Here is a 22,835-nt window from a genome sequence, read left to right as displayed (position 1 = left end):
ATGGTTAATTGGGAGAGGGGGACAGTTTGGCTTTTGCAGTAACCTGTAACCGTTGGTTATTTTTATATTTTGTGGTGTCAAGTGCCAAAGTTACATCAATGTATGTTGGCTATGCTTGGTTACCAACTGTGCACAGTAGAGTGAGTGGGCAACTGGGTGGGTGGGTAGGTAGCATTAACATTGGATCCAAGTTCACAGAGGCTGCTTTCCTTAATATCTACAGTCCTCACCATCTTAAATACCCCTCTTAAAAAAAGAAAAAGAAATGAAAGTTTCCAGTTTTCACATGAGCCAGCAGCGACTACAGTTTGTTCTGTTGCTTACAGTTACCCATAGGATTAAGGCTGTTGTCATTCCAAATGAAAAACTCAATAGCCAATGGTGACTAGTGCAAAATAGACTAGGGTACTTTCCCACTAACTTAAGTTATGGTTTTTAAAAAAATATATGTGTGTGTACAGTTTTATAGGGTACTCCTTTTACTCATAGACAGTTCTCTCTTGACTAGAAGATTCCAAATATGTAAAGTTTCAACATTTATTTTAGAGCCTTACAAATGGGGCCTTTCTGTGGAACAGTGATAAGACAGGTACTGCTGTACTCAGGTGAAATTTTTAATGTGGCCCTTCTCTTCCATTTCCTTCACAAGTATCATGAAGCAATACCTTACTTCCACCCTACTTTACTACTGTATGTGTGCTATTACCTGTTCTTGAAGTAATAGAGGTATGATCTGTTTTCTTTTCATAGTTGGAAAACTGAAAATATAAAACGTCAGTTTCTTTGAAGAGAAAATGTTCTACAAGGACTGTAGCTACCATTATCATCATTCTGAAAAATGATTTTACAGTGGTTTTTTTGAAAATCTAGTGGCTGGCTAACACACCCAAATCATAGAGGTCATGGAAAGATCCTTAAGTTATGCTTAATAACTTCAAAATGTGTTAAGGCACTTTTTATTACTGAAGCAATAGATGACATTTCAGCTTCTAAGTTAAATTCTTGAAAGAACTGGAACAGTCTTTAGTCATCTCCTCCATTGTGGCATGTGCTCCCCTGCAATTTTGCAAAAATTTTTTACATTAAATAATGGCAGTTGAGGAAATCCAAATCTCTTGCATATACTATTGCAGGTAACTTAAATTCTGAGTTTGAGGGATTATTTCTTAGTTCATCTTTGGTCTGGATGACCAGTAGCGATGAGCTAACAGAAGGAAGACTCTATAGGAAATAAAATAACCGAGGGAAAAAATATATTTTAATGCCTTAAATGTTTTAAATAAAATTTCTATATGGTTTGCATTCAGAGCCACTTACTAAATATTTTCTTTTCACTGTTAAATAGGATGGTTAACCTTTCAGTAGTTAGTGTGTAGGTAGCCAGTACATGACTCCACGTGCCCGAATAATTTTCTGTTCTTTTTGGTAAAATCACATTGTAATCCCAGCTTTGCTCCGATGAAGAATTATTTGATCTTAGATGTTTTGTATATAAAATTTTATGGGTGAAAAAGCTTTTTTCCCATTCTAAGTTAGGGAAAGTAGGAGTTGAAATATGTATTTTCCGCTTTCAAGTTTTCTGTGATTTCGCTAAGGAGTTATGTTTTCTTTTGCTTTTATTCTTGATATCATATAGCAGTAGGTAGGTACATGTATACAGTCTTGTGCTGTTGTGTATAAATAGTAACTGAGATATTCGACTTCTTTTACTCTTTTTCTTCTTGAACTTGTATTAATGCCACTTCGATTGATTAGAGAGTGATGTTCTATACTACGGTTTTGCTATGCCTGGTATTAAATTTTACTAGTTAATTGCATTTAAATAAATACATATAATTACTTATATATTTATATGTGTGTACTTATATATTATAAATATATGACTATGTTTATAATATATAAAATTAATTTTAATCTTAAGCTCCAAGAAATAAAGGAAGATACTGAAATTTCCATTTCATGTGTAAGATACCCCGTTAACTTAAGTAAATTTGAGGTCAGTCCTGTTACATTCTCTATTTCCTCCCGGGTATTTCTTGTAATATAAAAGCATTTCTCATTCCCTCCAGCTATATCAGTTACATAAGCATACTTGACTTTTCATATGTGTGTCTTAATATAACCATTTAGTGTTTCAAACTTTCCTTTGCTTTATTTTAGGGTTTAAAAAATTCCTATCAGAGAAGCACCTTATGTGCCTAACAGCTTAGCTGTTTCTCTCCCAGCTGATAAATGGCAAACTATTTCTGGTAGAGGTGTTAACCTGTTGGGTCTTAGTACCTGTCTGTCACTGTCCTGCAGCAAAGCTTTGACTGTTTGTGTTTTTGTTTCTTGTGGGTTTTTTTTCTTTTGGTATATTGCGTGACATTTTAGTTTTTGTTGTGGTGTTTCTGACTCTTTGTGCCTTTCCTTTTGTGTTTGTTTTCCCTCCTTCTCTCAGTTTGCAGCGGGGCCTCGACCTGCCCATCACCAGGTACTGTACCCTTGCCCCTTTGCTATTACACTTAACTAATAGGTGGGCCTTTAGAATGCTGACTCTTAGAATGCTGCCATTCCATGGACCTCTTCAAACTGCTCTCTTCAAGAATAGCTTCAGTCTGATGTATAGTTCTTTTTGTCCTTCACTAATTTCATAGCATTTTGTTATTAACAAACCAGTTTGCTTCTGTTTATAACACAATTTAAAAATAATATACATATTTTTTACTTTTCAAAAAGTAATTGCTGTATATTTGGAGAAATGTTTAGATATGATAATCCTTCACAGATTTTGTGGATATCTCTGTTAAGTTTAAATTTACCTGAATGGAATAGGCAACATTCTAAGGGGTTTTCTGTTAACATTCTGATATAACTTGTATTGATGTGTATAAAATAGCATAGTATTTCTAAAACCACTTAATCCAGTTACTAAGTTAGATCTAATAACAAATTAACAATAATATACATTCATTTGCTTCATTGAATTATCTTTATTCTTAGGATAAACAGAAAATAGATAACCTATTTATTTTAGTATTTTTAGCCTTTTCTTTTAAATGAAGTAATTGTATAAATTAACCTTTCAAAAATGTATATGCAAACATTAGTTTATTTAGAAGGAATATATTAGAGGCGTTTTGGGAGAAATAAAAAGATTTGCAGGTTTTATCCCCAAAAATAGCCTTTTATAATATATGCAAGTCTTCTGACATAAAATAAGCAGCCAGTGAGTGGTAGCTATTTTTAATATTGTCATGCAGCATATTATGGCTTGATAAAATGAGAGAAATGTTACCGGTGTTTACCTATGATATCATATTAAGAATTCTTATTGCCAAGCAAATGGATATTTTTTAATTGAAGCCATTCATTGTCTAGCAGTGGTTTAATACAAAGCTTTATTTCTCAAAATACAATTTAGATGACATAAAAGCCAAGAAAATTGTGAGGTATTAAAGACAGCTAGCAGGAGAACTCGGAGGTGATTTTCTGAAGTGGATACAATTCTTTAGATTTTATAAGGAAATAAAATTCAGGGATTTTTTTTTTTTTTTTTTTTTTTTTTTTTACTATCAAGAGAGTGTTGTTATAGTACCTTTAGAGGTAGGACTTTGATGCCAGCTGGACCTGGGTTTAACTCTTCCTTATTAACTGGGTGATCTTGGGTAAATTATTTATGGCTCTCAGCCTCTTTTTTTTCTCATCTGTAAAATGGGAACAGTATCAATACCATCTCAGGACTGATGTGAAGATTAAATGAAATATTACAAATAAAATGATTAGTAGAGTATTTGGTGTATACTAAGAACCTTGGGGATGAGATTACTAATAATTTAAAAAATAGATAATCTCTTAGTTAAAAAGATTTGTGGAGGGAGGCGCACCCGCACCCTGGCATATGGAAGTTCCCAGGCTAGGGGTTGAATCAGGCTGCGACTGCCGGCCATAGCCGTAGCCAAAGCCACACCAGATCTGAGCCACATCAGTGACCTACACTGCAGTGCATGGCACTGCCATATCCTATCCGACTGAGCAGGTCCAAGGATCAAACTTATGTCCTCCTGGATATGAGTCAGGTTTGTTTCCACTGAGCCACAACAGGAACTCAGATTATAAATTTTTAAAAACATTTAGGAATTCTTTGGTGCCCTATTAGGTTAAGGACCTGGCATTGTCACTGCTGTGGCTTGGGTCACTGCTGTGGTGCACGTTCAATCCATTGCCCAGGACCTTCCACATGCCATGGATATGGCCAGGAAAAAAAAGACAACAATTACAACAAACACATCTTGTCGAGGGCCATAGAGGCACGGTTTACATTTAGTCAGGTCAAGTTAGATACTTCTGACGGAGAAACCTGGGAGATCTTTGTTGAGTAAGCAGAGTGAAGAGAAACTAGTAATTCAAGAAAAGTTTTCTGAGCTCCTTTGATATAAGGCTAAGTGTTTCTATTACTTGGGTTCAGTTGCAGTGGTCCTCAAATAGGAATGTTGTATTTAATATATTGTCAGCTTTGGGAAAATCTATTTTCTAAAACTTTCTTCTGAGTCTAAAGGCTTGTGATTCATTTTATCTTTATTTATTTCCAAAAAAGTATTGGCAGATTAGTCCTTTATTTGTAGGATGATGACTGTGAAATTGCAGTGTGTTTCAACCATTAAAAAGTAAAAGCCTATTAGTCTGTATATTTATTCATTCATTAGCAAGAAAAATACTTTCCCACACTAGTTCTTGAAGATAGCTTTTTGAGATGCAGCAAACTCCAAAGCATTGCTTTTGGATACAGAAACTTCGGGTAGTTGGCTGCTTTTACTCTGGTATTCTTCCTTTTCAAATACCAATAATTTTTTTTTCATTATACCTCAGAGAATTAAGTAAGGAAATATATAACCTTGGCTCAGGCTGCTATAGTAGCAACCTCAGAGAAGTGGGCAGTGGGGTGGGTGCAGTTGCTGAGTAGCAGGTAGCTGAACCAGTGTTGGGGAATGTCATAGAATATATTGTTAGGAAGAGTTGGCTATTCTGTATCCATGCATGTAGGGGCCCGTTTGGTTTATTTCACTATGGACTTGGTATTGGCATTTTGAATGAAATACCCAGTTATGAAAAACTGCCCTGAATATTGCAGTTCCTTTAGCAACTTTTGGGATATACGTGCCAGTAGAATTGCCCCAGTGACAATATAAAATATAAAACACAAAACACCTTCATGCATTTCCATATATCCTCAGGGGAGGTGGTACTATTTCCCATTAGAGAATCACTGGCTGAAGTCTGTATTTAAGAGATCTCAGATCTAAAGCCAGGTGGAGACCTAAACCATGAGAGAGTCCTTGAGGAGATGCTCATAATACAAAATGGACTTACAGGCTTGTATAATGAAAGTAATACAGTTGAAAACAAACAGTAAGTGGTATACAGAAAATACGTTTTTCAAAGGAAAATGTCTGTGTCCTGGGACATTTTTAGTTCATTATGATAAAGTCTCAGAGTTGAATCGAAGGCCCAAATGGTTTTTTCGTCTATGGCTGTTTGCTTTGGCCAGAAAGAATTATTAAATCGGGTTAGAATTATTCTTGAATCCTGAGAATTAGTGAATACATTTCCATTTCTCCTTTATTATGTTATTTATCAGTGGCTGCCTTTCTAATAATATATTCTTTCATGCTTTGACCTTATTTTTTTCCCAAAATAATTTGATGCTACATTATTTCCTATGATTGTTGTTTCTGAAGTCCTGTAGTAAATATATAACTTTTTGTGACTGCTTTGTAACAATTAGTTCTATAAACATTGCAAAGAAAAAAAATTATTTAGATAAGCCGTTTGAAGTAATTGCTTTTGAAAAGAAAATACCACCATCCAGTTTAGTAATCTAGAATCTATATATTTTTTTTCTTTGTAAAACTTTCAGAATTGAAATGAAACAGATAACAAGATTTTGGGTAGTAAATGTTTTTTATTTAATAGAACAAAGAAGCTGCTATAGGATGTGTTTGTTTCTTGGAACTACTTTTATTTAGAAGACCTTTGTGTGTGGCCAACCAGGGCTCTTTTTCAGTCCCTCAGTTCAGGGATACTGTGTTCTAATTAGGATTATGTCAGCGACATTATCTTTCTGGTACAATTAATTTTTGGTTTTTGCAGAGATTCTTTAGATTAATAAGAATGTTGTATTCTTTCTGCATTTTATAACCTTAAGAGGGTCTTAGCTTAGAATAAAGCTTTTTTTCAAAGGTAAAAAAAATGTAGTCCTAAGTTGTTTTATATGCAAAACACACTTGGCTTTAGATTTGTCAACTATTTTTATTTCGATGTTTCAAAATTCCAAGGTCATTAGAAACTGAAAGAATAGAATGTATACCCAGAATTACAATAGATCACTTGGTATAATGTAGATCTGGCTTGTGTTATTAATTTAATATCTTTGGTCATCGAAATTTATGTAGTTGTGGTTTAAAGTTACTAATGTTTCTGTCCTTATTTTACTTCCGCATTCCATAAGAAATATCAAGTATGGGTTATATACTATAGCTGAACAGTGTTTTGCATTATGAGGAAGACCGGGGAATTGGTATTTTAAAATGTTCATGGATACATTCCACATTCCAATATTCATGTAAGCAATATTTTTTTTTTTTTAGGGGCCACACCTGTGGCACATGGAAGTTCCCAGGCTAGGGGTTGAATCTGCGCTATAGCTGCTGGCCTATGCCACAGCCACAGCAACACGGAATCTGAGCCGTGTCTCGGACCTAAACCACAGCTCACAGCATCTCCCTAACCCACTGAATGAGGCCAGGGATTGAACCTGCATCCTCATGGTTACTAGTCGGGTTCAGAACCCACTGAGCCACAACAGTAGTATGTTGATATATGATTTTAGTTCACAGAGTATTCAAAGCAGTTGGATTTAGCCTAAACATCTAACAAGCTTCATACAACTTAACAATGTTAACATCAAACAGTATGTCACCTGGTGGCAAGCATCAAAATTGTACATTGTAATTTGCTTCTCTTTGCAAAAGATTAAAAAGAAAAGAGAAAACCGCTGGCTTATATTGATTTTTTTTTTTTTTTTTAATTCTCCCCACTGTGACCTCTAAAAGTTTCTGTACTCCAGGTTACGCTGTTACATTTGAAGTTCTAGTCCCTGGTAGAGAAATATTTGTATTGCTCTAGGCATTTTCTTAGATTTGGAAAGTAAAATAAACGAAGGCTTTTTGGGGGGGGGGGTTTGCCTCTGGGGTCAGACCTGGCATATCAAAGTTTAATGGATAAGAAATCTGATCAAGTATCAATGCAGTCTTATCACCAGAACTGTTAGATTCATTAGAGCTTGATGTAGGTCAGTAATTGGCAATGTCATGTGGTACCTTAGTCACAAGGAGTCGTAGGGTTCCAGCAGAGACAGTGAAGAAAATATAGGTTGGGAGTTGGCATAACTGGGATTCAGTCTTTCCTTTACTACAAACTAATCTTGGACCTCACTTTCTTGTCTGTGAAATGGATAAGAAATGCTCACAAATGGTGTGATTAATATTGAGGTGATATGACAACAGCACCTTTTCCTAAGGGTATTGTTACTATTAAAAGTACCTGCCGGGAAGTTCCCGTCTTGGCTCAGTGGTTAATGAACCCTACTAGTATCCATGAGGATGGGAGTTTGATTCCTTGACCCTACTCAGTGGGTTGGGGATATGGTATTGCTTTGAGCTGTGATGTAGGTTGCAGGCACAGCGCAGATCCTGAGTTGCTGTGGCTGTGGCATAAGCTGGCAGCTACAGCTCTAATTTGACCCCTAGCCTAGGAATTTCCATATGCAGCAGGTATGGCCTTAAAAAGCAAAAAAAAAAAAAAAAAGTACTTGCCTGTCAAAATTCCTGACACATAATATGCCTTGATAAGTGTCAGTTTCCTTTAGCAGTGAGACAGCCTGCCCTTCCCCTTTCCCAAGCTATTTTTACCTATGATTGAAGTGTTCTACAAGGATGCTCATTTCCCAGACTCTGAATTATAATCTAACAGAACACCTTCTTGATCCTGACAGAATCCTTAGGGGTTTCTTTCCTACATCTCATAATCCTCTAGGGTAGCACTGTCTAATAGAACTTTCTGTGATGAAGAAAATCTGTATCTGTACTGTTCTCTATGGTAACTACTAGCTACATGTAGCTCTTAAGCACTTGAGTTGTCCGTTGTGGCCAAAGAACTCAAGGTTTTAATTAAATTTTAATCTAAGTAACTATGGCTAGTGGCTACCATATTGGACAGCTCAGTGCTAGGGCTTACATCTCCTAATTCTCAGTGAAAGCTACATTATATGATAATACAGGCTATGTGCAGGAAAACACAAAAGAATTTAAAGTGAATAACCTTCATTATGAATTTTTAAGTCAGCAGAATACCTGATTGATATTTGAATGATATCACATTATGCGGACTCTTTACTACTTGTCCCTTTATAACTTGTCAAAAAAAAAATCATAGCACTATCATTTTTCTCAAGAGTACTTAGTTTTAAAAAGATATTAATCTGAAAAATTCTTAACTGAGAATTTTACTGTTAATCCCGCCAGTAAATTGAACTATGTATGTAAAAAGCTAAGGATTTCAGAAGCATATTTTTAATTTTTTGAAGCATATTTTTGGTTTTTATTGCTTTGCAAATTAGTAAGTACTTACTAGTTTTGGATATAGGAGGAACTAATGTGATTAAATATGGTTTTTTTTTGGAGTTCCCACTGTGGTTTAGTGAGTTAAGAACCCACAGATAGAGTGTCTGTGAGGATGTGGATGTGATCCTTAGCCTTGTTCAGTGGATTAAGGATCTGGCATTGCTGCAGGCTCTGGCTTAGGTTGCAGATGTAGTTTGAATCCTGTGCTGCTGTGGCTATGGCGTAGCCCAGCAACTGCAGCTCCCATTGGACTGCTAGCCTGTGAACTTCCGTATGCTGCAGCTACAGCCCCAAAAAGACCCCAAAAATAAATAAATAATGTTTCTAGTTGCTGAAAATGAATAGGTATTTTTCAACAATTTCTGATTGTCACATAGAGTTTTATAGATAGCTTTGTCTTTTGATGATTTTGGGGATCAAAGTCATGAGAAATGATATATTTTTTTTTTTTTTGTCTTTTTAGAGCCGCACCCAAGGCATATGGAGGTTCCCAGGCTAGTCAAATCGGAGCTATAGCTCCCTGCCTACACCACAGCCACAGCAACGCGGGATCTGAGCCGAGTCTGCAACCTGCACCACAGCTCATGGCAACGCCGATCCTTAACCCAGTGAGCGAGGCAAGGGATCGAACCTGCGTCCTCATGGGAACTCCAAGAAATGATATATTCATAGCATCTTCAGAAAGCATTCATTACTGATATAATGACAGGAAACTTTGGTAATGGTATAATTACTACGTCTTTGTTTTTTGTTTTTTATCTTTTAGGGCCACACCCGTGGCATATGGAGCTTCCCAGCCTAGGGGTCCAGTCAGAGCTGTAGCCACCATCATATGCCACAGCCACAGCAACGCCAGATCCGAGCCGAATCTGCGGCCTGCACCATAGCTCACGGCAACGCCGAATCCTCAACCCACTGAGTGAGGCCAGGGATTGAACCCACATCCTCATGGATGCTAGTCGGGTTCTTTAACCGCTGAAAGCCATGATGGAAACTCCTAATTATTACATCTTTAGGAGGATTTTCCAAGAGGCAACATTTTCCTTCTTGTTTCTATGTGTTTCCATGAAGCTCAATCACGAGCACCCTAAGTTCAGCCTCTGTTTTAAATGTATCCTATTCCTTTGGAGTTGCACAGAGTACCACCTCAGATAAGGGCTGGCCCAGTCCTCTGCTGTTCTTGCTGGCATTTGGTGGATCACTGAAAGATGAACAACTTTTAATTTTAAACAGGAGTTCCCATCGTGGCTCAGTGGTTATTGAACCCATAGTATCCATGAGGATTCGGGTTTGATCCCCGGCCTTGTACTGTAGGAACCTCTATATGCCATGGGTGCATCCCTTAAAAGACAGAAAGACCAAAAAAAAAACCAGACTTTTAAACTGATTGAAATCAAGTTTGGAGATGATATTTATGTTGTACAAGGTCTTCTTATCTGGCCCGTTTTCTGTATTTTTATCAGTGACTGGGTATTAAAGCCATACCTGTGAAATTTTGTGATGGTCATGTGGTTTTGACATTTTATGACATATTTAGAATCCAAAAAAAAAAAAAAAATCTTATAGTCTGAAATGATGAGTTGAAATTAGCCAGATAAATTTTCAAAGGAATAAAATACTAGATTCCTATATGAGCTTCAAAACACAACCATGAGAATATTCACAGAAGTGAATGCATGACTTACTGTTTTATATATGACTGTATAATGAAAAGAAGATTTAAGAGTTTTAAATGATTATAACTCAGTAGTAACTGGTAGTAAAATGAGGTTGACAAAAGCGCTCCTATGACTCTCCTAATCTTGTTCATTAATGGAAGTATAGTTGGCTAGAACAAAAGAAATATATTGCTCCTTTATTTGACAACAGATATTTCTACAGTAAAGGCCTGGTACATTCTAGACAGACTTGGGTATTTATGTTTGGTTCTCTACTTTGAGAACTTTAAGTAATGGAAGAAATTGAGAAAAAAAGAGTAATCTGGTAAGGGAATTTAAAAATCTTGGTAGGCGGGACAAGGGTAGAGGGAGGGTGGTGCTTGGCTTTGGACAAAAATATGGTGATGTGGAAGTTGGTGAGTGATGACAGACTTCAGATTACGGAGAGATTGGTCACTTGTGGAGAAGAGGGCTTTGACTTTGATGTGATTTTTTTTTGTTTTGTTTTTTTGTTTGTTTGTTTTGGAATAGATGTTGGTCCAGAGGGTAAATGGTACACAGGGAAAATTTTGAAGCCAAAAGGAAGGACTTTTGCAGTATTAGAATTCCGTTCAACAATGAAATGGAACTGTGTCTTGAATTGCTAAAGACTCGGAACTCCAAAGGCATGTCATATAAGGGATTCAAACCTCTATGATTAGACCAAATGGCATCTATGTCCTTCTAACAAGACAGTTTGATTCTTTTATTGATACTTTACCACTTAGTGGAGAGGAAAAGGGATTCAGGATCATTGCAAGCTGTTTGGGAAAGCCCAGTCACATTCACACATTCTTTTCAGTAACCTGTGGTTTGCTACCATGCCTACCCACTATTAAGTCTAATTCTGTATTTACAGTTGAATGGTTGGGGGGGGTACAAAAAAGATAATCCATTATTTTTATATCTTTGACATCTAGCCTTTATACCCTTTCTAGTCCTGCAGATATTAGAACATCTATTGCGTATATGTGTGTGTGTTGGGGGGGTACTTTTTAAGGGGAAAAAAAAGCTCCAAATAACCTGTCATTGTAAAACTCTTAGTGCAGTAAGGTTGAATAAAATAGCCTTGTTAAATGTACCAAGGAAAGAAAAGCATATGACCAAGTTTCAGTTACTCTAAGGAAGATAGAGAATTAGTTGTCTTGTAGATAGAAAAAATTTGTTTTCTTGAATGATAAACATAAGTTTCATGAGGTAAGTGATGAAACGTTTTTCTTAGCAGGAATCAGTTACAACTGAAGGATGTGCTACCCACTAGTATATTTGGATAAACATCCTGCCACATCCCTTCAGCCTTTGAAAGGAAAAGATTTCTTCTGACTGATGTGCTTGTTTAAAATTTTGAGGGGTGTTCCATTTGGTGAGAGGTACAGATGCTTAAGTGTAGGCCACAGTAACAAAGTGTAGACTCAGAACCTGAGTATGTTTAAATCACCCATCGGAGACGCTTAGCAAGTTGCTTAATCTCCCTGTCTCAGTTTCCTCATGTATCCAGTGGTGGTATTAACAGTAAATAGCACCTGCCTCAGAGGTTTGTGGTGAGATGGCTTTGTGAAGTGTTTTCGGTGGTGCCTGGTAGCTTACAGTGATGTACGAATCTGCACTCTCGTTATTTAATGTGCCTGTGTAGTACATTTTTCTACTTAGCTTCAAAGCTGGAATCTTAGTTTGTAAAAAAAAAATTATTGCGTGTCCACATACCACAAATTTTGTGTTTTACCGATTTAATTGTAGGTTGACATTGAGAGTGTCATCAGAAACACTTGTTTGTTTCTTTCAAAACATCTGAAGAGAAGTTTTATCCTACCCAGAAACCTCCTTGAATAAGATGTAGTCTCAGTTATTCTAGATAGGTTGGTTAAAAATTCCAGCAAAACAGTTGGAAAATAGAGGTCAGAAAAGTATTTGTATAAACTGTTTAAATTATGGGGAAATTTTACCCATATCTATTTTTCGTGCTCTGCATGCATAAGGTATTGGGTTAGTTTCCTCTCTCTCTCCCTTGTGACTCCTAGTGACACCATGTCTCTTCAGGCAATAAGTACTTTGACAAAATTTGATGATATGTAACCACAATGTATCATCACCTGTATCCTGGTTGATACTCTCCTTGTCTTGGCTGCCCTCTAGAGTTCATGGAAAAGAATCTTTGTATCTTTTTATGTGTCTAACATCTAGTGATGCTCAATATGTTGAGCCAGATGAATGACCCTCCTCTCCTTGAGTCTTGTAGCAGTTTTATGGCTCCTCATATATACACAGAGTTATAAAAATGTTTGTTTATTCCTGAAATGTGCTTATAGCTCATATACATTGATGAATAAATATTCTATCTGTTGTGTAGTTAAAAGAAGTGAAGTCTAGTGTGGAAGGTTTACTAGTCCAATGTTCCTCATTGCAGCTGACAGAAATTTTTGTGTCTGTCACCAAAACTATGTTAGTAGAGATAACTTGGAGACTGTTGCTGCCATTGTGGTCTAGGCCAGGTTCCTTTAGTATCACCTTTACCTCTTATATATTCTTTTCATCCTCACAAACTGCTCTCTGTGGCTTCCCCCATCTGGTTCCCCCATTCACTCCATTCTCCTGCTATACTTTACTGTCTGTTTCTTTTCTGTGACTTACTCTCTTGAGGGCTTTCTTTGCCTTGGGTTATGAGGGCTAAATGGGGATGAGCCTTGGGTCCTGGATCCCAGTTCTTCCAGTTTAGCACAAGATGAAAATTTACTTGCCACCACCTGGGGGTAGTTTGATGCTTAAGTGTAGGACACAGTAAGACCTGAGTGGGCCCAAAGGTCAGCCTTGCCTTTATTTGGAGGAATAACAACACTCATGTCTGAAATTGTGAGACAACTCAGGAGATTTGGGAGCTGGACCACATCTTTAGACTCTTATTATATTTCCCGCTTTAAAAGCTACAAGTGGCCTTTATATACCTGGTTAGATGAAAAGAGCAAGTTTCTGTCATGAAAAAAGTCTGGTAAAAGTTGAAAAGGTTAGTTATTTCTTAGGACTTTTGTAAACCTTAAAGTAACAAATGGTGCTTCTGTTGACTCTCATTCCCATTGCAGATGGAGAGTAGATTATAGACATGCTAAGTAACTAATGCCAAACCATATAATGGGGGTCCATGAGAGCCAAGAATAAGAATCAGTAGTTCCAATTGTACTTGTGCCACTAAGCATACATTCTTTTCAAGCTGCTAAGACTTGTGGCTACTATTAGAATATTTTTGCCACTGGATTTTTTTACTTTTGATTAAATATCATTTGATTCTTCAATTCCATGAGTGCTTGAATTCTCAAGTGGAGAATTGCCATTCTGATTTTCTAATCTTCTTTCTTCTCCTATTGTTACTATAATAGAAAGATGTTTTGTTGAGCTGCATGCTATGTCCCACCTCTTCCTACTGATCTATAAGCTTTTCCATTGGCTTTCTTTCTGTTTCCTGCTGCTTTCTTGCTTCATAATTGAAGGGAGGATTCAGACCCATCCAGGTAACAAACTACTGGTTCTGCATGGACTCTTTATTACTCTATTCTCCTATTATTATTATTATTATTATTATTATTATTACAGTGAGATTGGTTGTTTGCTGCTGGGTACATACATTCATGGTGGGAATTTACTATTGGTATGTTGTTTCAAGGCTTTTAAGTTTGCAGTAAGAACCATAATTAATCACAGGTTACTATTTGAAAGATTTGAGCTCTGCTCTCTTCAGACTACTCTCAAGCTTGTCTAAATTCTCCATTTTTTAAAAAAATTGCCACTCCCGTGGCATATGGGGGTTCCCTGGACAGGGCTCAAATCTGAGCCAAAGCTGTGTCCAGATCCTTAACCCAACATGTCAGACCAAGGATTGAACCCATGCTGCCACAGAGACAACGCCAGGTCCTTGACTTACTGCACCAGATCAGGAACTCCTAGATCTGGATTCTCTGGATTCTCTTGACTTACTGCACCAGATCAGGAACTCCTAGATCAGGATTCTCCACTTTGACTGCAAGCTATTTAAGAAAGCAAAATCAGGTTCAGTTTTGTATGGGATTGCCACTATTTTGAAAATGAAGGCTTTTCCCATCATGTGATAATTAGCATGTGACAACCCTACAGATAATTTTAATTTCATTTGACCTTTATAAACTGAGATGAAATGTTTATGTCCAAAAAGATTTCTTGTTCTTCAAAATATTAAATAAATGACTTGAATGGTATTTTTTTAGGGGACTACTTTAAGTTTTAGTAAATTGATAATGAGCTACCTATTCTTTATGAATGAAGCAGTGCTTTTATACCAGCTGCCCATTTTGTTATATTTTACCACCTTTTGTTTGTTTGTTTATTTGTTTAGGGCTGCATCCAGGGCATATGGAAGTTCCCAGGCTGGGGGTCAAATTGGAGCTGTAGCTGCCAGCCTACACGATAGCCACAATAACGCCAGATCTGAGCTGTGTCTGTGACCTACACCACAGCTTACAGCAATGCTGGATCCGTACCCACTGAGCGAGGCCAGGGATTGAACCCGCGTCCTCGTGGATACTAGTCGGGTCTGTTACTGATGAGGCACAAGGGGCACTCATACCACACGTTTTAAAATTGATAATTTATGATATGGAATTTTTAGTTTAAATTAGTTGAGACTTCATTTTAAAAGTGAGGCTGCCCTGCTCTTTTCAAATGAGTGACATTATTCAAAACTTGATCTAATGTGCCTGTGCCTCATGTGGAATGTTTTTTGTGAACCCAGACATAGGCATTTTGGTCTTTTTTTATGTATATTGTATTTCAATTTGATAAGATTTTTGTAAGTAGAAAAAAGGAGAAAACTAAAAATAATAAAATTTGCATGTTCCTCTCTGTAAAAAAAATAAATTTCTTTTTCTCCCCTCCCCAGTTTTTCCAGAGGCCTCAAATACAGCCTCCTAGAGCTACCATCCCGAATAGCAGTCCTTCCCTTCGTCCTGGTGCACAGACACCCACTGCAGTGTATCAGGCCAATCAGCACATCATGATGGTTAACCATCTGCCCATGCCGTACCCAGTGCCCCAGGGTCCTCAGTACTGTATACCACAGGTATGCTATCTCTCAGATCTTTGTGGTCCACTGATAGGGGGGGATTAACCCAGATTCCCATCAGAGGGAACTGGGAGAGGGTGGGTGATGGCATAGGTTTTTAGTGATGTGTGAACTTTTTTACTGGGTGGAAGTCTAAGCCATTTTGTCGTTTTCCATAATATTATAAGGAGCTGTTTATACAGCTCTTAAAATTTTCTAAGATTGAGAAATTGTTTTATATCTTTGTTTCCCCCAATCCTTTACCTAGAACCCACTGCTCTAAAATAGACTAAGTAACTAGCTCTTCAAGGGATATCGATATCATTCAATGTCATTCAAAGCTGACAGCCTGCAAGTAATTTTACAGTGAGCTGATGTCTACCTATGCAGTGATTTGCTATATGGCTTTACCTAAGGAATGCCTTTTTCTTCATTTTTGTTGAAGTATAGTTGATTTATAATACTGTGTTTGTTTCAGGTGTACAGCAAATTGATTAGTGTTTTATATATATATATATATAAATATATCATTTAAACTGATCAGTATATATATATGTATATATATATTCTTTTTTTTTCAACTCTTTCCCACAATAGGTTATTACAAGGTGTTGAATATATTTTCCTGTGTTATGCAGTAAATCCCTGTTGTTTACTAACTGCATCTTAATGGCAAGCAGCCATTTTGAATGTGTTTAACAAAATGTCTTTACCTCATTTAAATGATATTCTCCCCCACACACACCTCTTTACTTCTCCACAGTAAGTTACCTTCATATCATTTATAAATGTCTGTAATTTCTTTCTTCTAGTACCGTCATAGTGGCCCTCCTTATGTTGGGCCCCCACAACAGTATCCAGTTCAACCACCAGGGCCAGGTCCTTTTTATCCTGGACCAGGACCTGGAGACTTCCCCAATGCTTATGGTAAGTATGAAAAATTGAACAATTTCTGCTAGTTTGTTGCATTTTATTCTTTGGCAGTTCAGTTTAGCAGTCAGGTTTGGTGGTAGGAAAGATTATTGAATAAAATGTTGCAAAAGATTCTGACCTGGAAGCTACTTTTTAGAGAGTGGCTTACAGGAAAGAGTATTATAGAAATATGTTTAGTTAATCACACCTGCTGAAGGAACTGATAATTCTTTTCCAAAGAGCCCTTGTCTCAAGATACTCACGTCTGCTACCAACTCATCATTACCTAGATTTTTAACTGGGTTTTTGCTTAATGCATAAATATACCTTATTTACTTTCCGTGATTCCTTTCTTTCCAAGCATTTACCACCATTTACCAAAATACTTGTTAATATTTTCCCACTAGAAAGTAATATCCTTGAAGGCAGGGAATTTTATTTGTTTTATTCACTGCTGTATTCCTAGCAAGTAGAGAATAGTGACTGTTAGATACTTAGAGAATGACAATATAACTCAGTATATCTGTGATTCCTTTTCTTCAAAATTGTCATAAGGTCAGTGTCACGAGGAAATTTCGATGATTAATTAAATGAAAATGCCTTGAAAAATTACAGGGGTTTTTTTTTTTTTTCTTTTTTGGCCACACCTGTGGCATGTGGAAGTTCCCAGGCTAGGAATTGAACCTGTGCCATAGCAATGACTGGAGCCGCTGCAGTGACAATGCCAGATCTTTAACCCACTGTGCCACAGGGGAACTCTCATAAATGACTTTTGACTCAAAAAATATCATCATTATTATAAATCTGTGCCAGCCTGCTTTCTTGCTCTTAATACTTTTGCTGCTATATATATATAAAGAATACAGATGAGTTAACTAGTAGGGAAATATTTGTTAATATATAGAGAGTATTATAACATCTTGGTTTTATTTCTATTATATATGTCATATTAATTTTTACAAAAAAAGATACACTCTGAGGTGCATTTGTATCTCAGATATTGTTGATATCTATTCCTTTTGATAGACATTCCTTTTTTCCCGTGTAATTCTTACATAGATCTAATAGACCTTGAATAAGTAGTTTGTTACCTAAATTTAAACACTGTTTCCCTGGAGTTCCTGTCATGAAACTATGAAAAACTGAAAGATTTTGGAAGGTTTCTTAGGACTTGCAATGTTGAGACATTGTGCTTTCTGGAATGTAGATGTTGTCCTGCTTTTCAAGAACATATTTGTGTGATGTTTATGCTTGGGGTTGATACCTAAATATTGAGAAGATATCTAAATATTGACTAGACCAGTTGTTCCCAGATCTTTCAATATCTGGGGCAAATGAAATAAAGTAAAATAAAGGAAGAAACACACATGACTATTATATGTAAAATTGTACAAATAAGAGTTGTAAAGAAAACTGCTATTTGTCAGTATCATTTCATGTCGGAATGCTGTTTTAACAACAAAGGAGTAGGACTGAAATAATTTCAAAAAAGGAACAGTCCTTTCCCAAAATGTTAAGTTGTCCAGCCTGTGTGTGTGTGTGTGTGTAAAGGACCGCATAGTAAATATCTTAGGAGTTGCAGGTCTCTGTTGGAATCATTCAGCTGCCATTCCAGTGGAAAATCAGCCATAGAGAGTAGATAAACTGTTGTTTGTATCTTCCCATAAAACTTTATATACAAAGTAAATTGTATTAGGCTGAATTTGGGCCTCCTGATAAAGGCAGACCTGCCTCATTCATGCATGTAGCATAGAGACATTAAGTAACTTGCCTGATAAATTGTGTATAAAAGTGATTCACATTTTTGATAGAATGAATGTTTTTAAATGTCCTTGATATGTAAGAAATTGGATTAGATTATGACAGAAACTATTGTTTGGTAGGGCAGAAGACCTGATCTACTGGGGTTCACAGTTGACTAAATGTTTTACTAATTTAGCGTTTAGCCCCCCACACACCCTACAATAAGATTATCCTCTTTTGCCAGGTCTATTCAGCTGGTATTTATTGTTTGTATATTATATGTCAGCCTTTGCCCCAGTCATGTTGATTCAAAAATGTTCTATTAGAAGAATCTTGATTTTTTTTTTTTTAAGGGATGTTTCACCTTCTGAATTTTATTTCACTTAGCTTAAAAACTATGGCAAAGTGAGCAGATTTTATTGTTTGTCTGACATTATTTGAAACCATTTTGGGGTTTTGTTTTTTGAGTTTTGGAGCTAGTGACATAATACAGTAACATAGAATCGCTTACTTGAGCTCTGCTTTGATAATAATTTACTTAGTACTATTAGATAGCCAAGGTGTATTTGTCTTTTTATATTGAACTTAATCAAATCCTAACCATGCTGTTTGGATCAACCATATTTGTTTATTCTTTTCCAAATCTGATTCTCAAAACCTGATTGATACCTGCAGATTTTTGATACTGCAAATCATACTGCTTTCAAGAAATTTCCCCTTGAAGATTATGATAATGGTGGGGATGGTGATGATGATGATATCAGTGATCATAGAGCCTATGTTATTTGACTTTTTACTATAGTACCAAGGATTTTACCCGTATTAACTGTTCATACACATTTCTTTCGACCTTCTTACCTGGACTGCTATCCATGCTTTCCCACCCAAGGCCAGTCTTCAGTTATGCACTAGATCCTATCATGTAATTGTTTAAGCTGTTAATCCTAGCAGCTCTCTTCTCTCTTTCCTGGGTTATCATTTCTTTTACTCCCTCTGCTGGATTAGTTCCATCAGCATACAGTGTATTAAGAATAAGAGCTGTCTATACCCACTGTCTTCGTTTTTTTCATCTCATTCACTACTGAACCCACCCTAGTGAAGATGCACACCTCCACTGCTACCCAAACAACTTTTGCAAGGTCACCAGTGAATTCTGCTTTGGTAAATCTTAATTGACCTCTTAGTACCATTTGACAATAGGTAAGCATTCTCCCCATTCTTTTTTTTTTTTTTTTTAACCATGTCCATATCATCTGGAAGTTATCTATGGCCTCTAAGCAACATAGAGTGCCTCAGGAGTTCCCTTGTGGTATAGTGGGTTAAGGATCCAATATTGTCACTGCAGTGGCTCAGGTCTCTGGCCTGGGAACTTCCATATGCTATCAGTACAGCCAAAAAAAGAGTACCTCAAAATTTAGTCTTTGGGTTTCTTTTCTATTTGTGCTCATTTCTTGAATTACCCAGTCTTGTGGTTTAAATGTTACCCACATACGCTAATTCCAAAATGGATCTTTCTTTTCTGACTCCAGACTTGGGTCTCTTTCTGCCTTCTTGATATCTCTGTTTAAAGGTCTAATAAGAATCTCAAAACTTTACATGTCCAGAATTCTTTTTTTTTTTTTTTTTTTTTTTTTTGGTCTTTTTTTAGGGCTGCACCTGCGGCATATGGAGGTTCCCAGGCCAGGGGTCTAATTGGAGTTATAGCTGACGGCCTATGCCAGAGCCACAGAAACACCAGATCTGAGCTGCATCTGTGACCTACACCACAGCTCATGGCAACGCCGGATCCTTAACCCACTGAGCAAGGCTGGGGATCGATCCTGCAACCTCATGGTTCCTAGTCAGATCCGTTAACCACTGCTCCACAACGAAATCTCCCAGAATTGAATTCTTGATTTTTTTGGCCCTAAATTCTATTCTTTCTCATCTCAGGAAATAAATAAATAGCACAGTACATAGTACCTCCATCCTTCCACTTGCTCAGACAAAAGACCTTAAGAATTTTCTTTGACACTTCTTTCTCTCACATCCACCAATCCATTAGCAAGTCTGTAGGTTCTTCCTTCAAAAATATCTGGTGTCTGATTCCTTCTTACCACCTTTACTATAACCACTCTGGTTTAATAGTAATTATAATAATGGTCAAATCTCTGAAAGTTAAAAAGGATTCATTGAGGTGAGTGGGTGGCAGAAGTTAATTTCAGGCAGAAGAGCAACATAATCAAAGGCATGAACAATGTTGAAGAGATTGGATAGGAATACGTTACGGCTAGGGCAAAGGGGTGGAGTTCAAGAATGGTTGAAAATGTGGAGTTCCTGTTGTGGCTTACCGGAAACTAACCCCACTAGGATTGATGAGAATTTGGGTTTGAACCCTGGCCTCACTCAGTGGGGTAAGGCTCCTGCACTGCTGTGAGCTGTGTGTAGGTTGCAGATGCAGTTTGGATCCCATGTTGCCATGGTTGTGGTGTAGGCCGGCAACTGCAGCTCCAATTCAACTCTTAGCCTAGGAACTTCCATAATGCCATACGTGCAGCCATAAAAAGACTGGTTGAAAATGTATTTAGAAACCTGGAACCTGGATTCCTAGTATCTGGACTTTATCTTTAGACTGCTCGTTCTCAGCCTCCTTCAGCCCCAGCAGTGGAACATTCACCAAGGCTTAACACTGGCTCCCTGTGGCAGTGTTTCTCTGTAAGAAGGCAGAAGAACTAGACCACCCCAACCACCAAGAGAATGAAATATATTCTCTTGCTCTGATCAAACCCACACATAGAATATTTTCACACTTTCACACAAACCCTTGTTTGAGAATCACTATTGGAAGCAATGGGCCCGCAGAATAGATTTTTTTTTTTTTAAGGCAGTAACTCTGGTGGCAGTCTGCAGAAGTTGGTTATATAATTGTTTTTATATTGAATGCTGAAGAAAAGATAGGTATTTATGATTGTTTGGGAATCATTCCTTGAGCACTTCAGTAGCTGGAGGGGAGCTAGTAGAAAGAGATGAGCAAGAAGAATGCTTGTTTTTGTTTGTTTGTTATATTTTTTTAACTGTCTAGATTCACAGTGCCATTGGTAGTCTTATAGTGGTTGACAGAAATAATTGAATGCTTCTTTTCATACTTTTCCAATTCTTTAGGAACGCCTTTTTACCCAAGTCAGCCAGTGTATCAGTCAGCACCTATCATAGTGCCTACGCAGCAGCAGCCCCCTCCAGCCAAGAGAGAGAAAAAAACAGTAAGAAATCTTTATTAATTTTTTTCACATTTAAAATTGAATGTCCATTTACTTATCAAATAAGTTTACCCACAGCTGTAATCATTATTCACTTCCGTTCACAATGACTGCCACTTCTTATTCCTCCCTTATATCCTCGCCATTAGACCTGGAGGATTTGTTTGGGCTTATAACTAGATGTTGCAAGTTTCAGCATGTGCTGAGCTAGCAGTGCTGAATGACAACGTGCCATCCAGCTTTAGAACGGCGGAGGTGTAGTCTTCTAAGGTCTCACTAAGTGGGAGGAATTTGAACTCAGTCGTCACATCCTTATTGTCCTTTAACTCTAGTCCTAATCAGCTCTGTATTCAAACATGAACTGACAGGGGAAAAAGAGCACAAGAAAAAAGGGGCGGAGTACTAAGGACAACATGAAAAAGGCTTATTATGGAATTTAAGAAACAAAGCAGAATTAGAAAATGTATTGTAATTGTTTTCAACAAATTACAAAGGCTTTGCCTCTGTCTAGTAAGGCAGGTAGAATTGGAGTGCAGTAATATGAAATAGGTACTACAGAATATTTTATAGAAGAATGACTTGCAACTTTTGTCCATCAGAACACACAAAATCGGAGTTCCCGTCGTGGCGCAGTGGTTAACGAATCCGACTAGGAACCATGAGGTTGCGGGTTCGGTCCCTGCCCTTGCTCAGCGGGTTAACGATCCGGCATTGCTGTGAGCTGTGGTGTAGGTTGCAGACGTGGCTCGGATCCCGCGTTGCCGTGGCTCTGGTGTAGGCCGGTGGCTACAGCTCCAATTGGACCCCTAGCCTGGGAACTTCCATATGCCGCGGGAGCGGCCCAAGAAATAGCAAAAAGACAAAAAAAAAAAAAAGAACACACAAAATCACAAAATGGGTGATGTTTATAAGAGACTCTAAAATCCACACAGATAAAATAGGTGGGAGTTATATCATAGCAATACTCTTGAAAATACTCTCATTTAATAAAAATTAATTGGGTTTAAAACATTGGTTCTTTATCATCAGAGACAAATTATTTGTGCACACATCATAATAAACATGATATGCCAGTGTATCATGACACTCCAGCTGAGAATCTGTATTTTGGAAATAATGAAACTGCATGGTAGATGTAGGACTTGAGGAACAGTTTCAGAATGTAGAAAAATTAATAAAGAAGATAGTGAAAATGGAAGACAGTATTAATAGATGGTACTGAAGAAGAAAATAGAACAAATGAATTATAATACTTAAAACTATATAGTAGAAACAAGATTCCATACCTGAAAAAATAGGTGATACTAGAAATCTTAATGAAGAACTACTCCCCAGAAAGCTTCAAGCTTTGGACGGTTTTATTAGTGAATTCTTTGAACTTTTTAAGAAGCCAGGGCTGTCTTAAGCAAGTTCTGGGTTTAATGACAAGCAGAGAGAGACTTTATATCTCACACTGTCCCGGCTTGAAAGCCTAGACCCAGGTACTGCGTCTCCATTATAGCACTGTCTCCACTGATGTCTCTAA

General features: G+C 37.2%; 1 protein-coding gene across 50 annotated transcripts in view; it reads left to right on the top strand.

Moving 5' to 3' along the window:
• EIF4G3 (eukaryotic translation initiation factor 4 gamma 3) overlaps positions 1 to 22,835 on the top strand; it is a 356,484-nt gene that overhangs the window by 183,133 nt on the left and 150,516 nt on the right. For 17 of the 50 annotated variants that reach the window (XM_084963216.1, XM_084963217.1, XM_084963215.1 and 14 more), the window contains 4 exons: positions 2,441 to 2,473; positions 15,258 to 15,437; positions 16,232 to 16,346; positions 21,216 to 21,313. In XM_084963216.1, coding sequence (XP_084819342.1) covers positions 2,441 to 2,473; positions 15,258 to 15,437; positions 16,232 to 16,346; positions 21,216 to 21,313 — 426 coding nt within the window. Of the gene's footprint in view, positions 1 to 2,440; positions 2,474 to 13,836; positions 13,858 to 15,257; positions 15,438 to 16,231; positions 16,347 to 21,215; positions 21,314 to 22,835 lie in introns of all 50 variants that reach the window. The other 33 variants (XM_084963213.1, XM_084963209.1, XM_084963211.1 and 30 more) reach the window with 3 other exon arrangements.

This window comes from Sus scrofa, chromosome 6 (genome assembly GCF_054392235.1).
Source record: "Sus scrofa isolate SSC_HxYL_T2T_F1_AM1 chromosome 6, Sscrofa_HxYL_maternal_Yorkshire_Landrace_v2.0, whole genome shotgun sequence".
Lineage (NCBI taxonomy): Eukaryota > Metazoa > Chordata > Mammalia > Artiodactyla > Suidae > Sus > Sus scrofa.
Note: the sequence above shows the minus strand (reverse complement) of the source record. Positions and strands in the feature narration are given on the sequence as shown.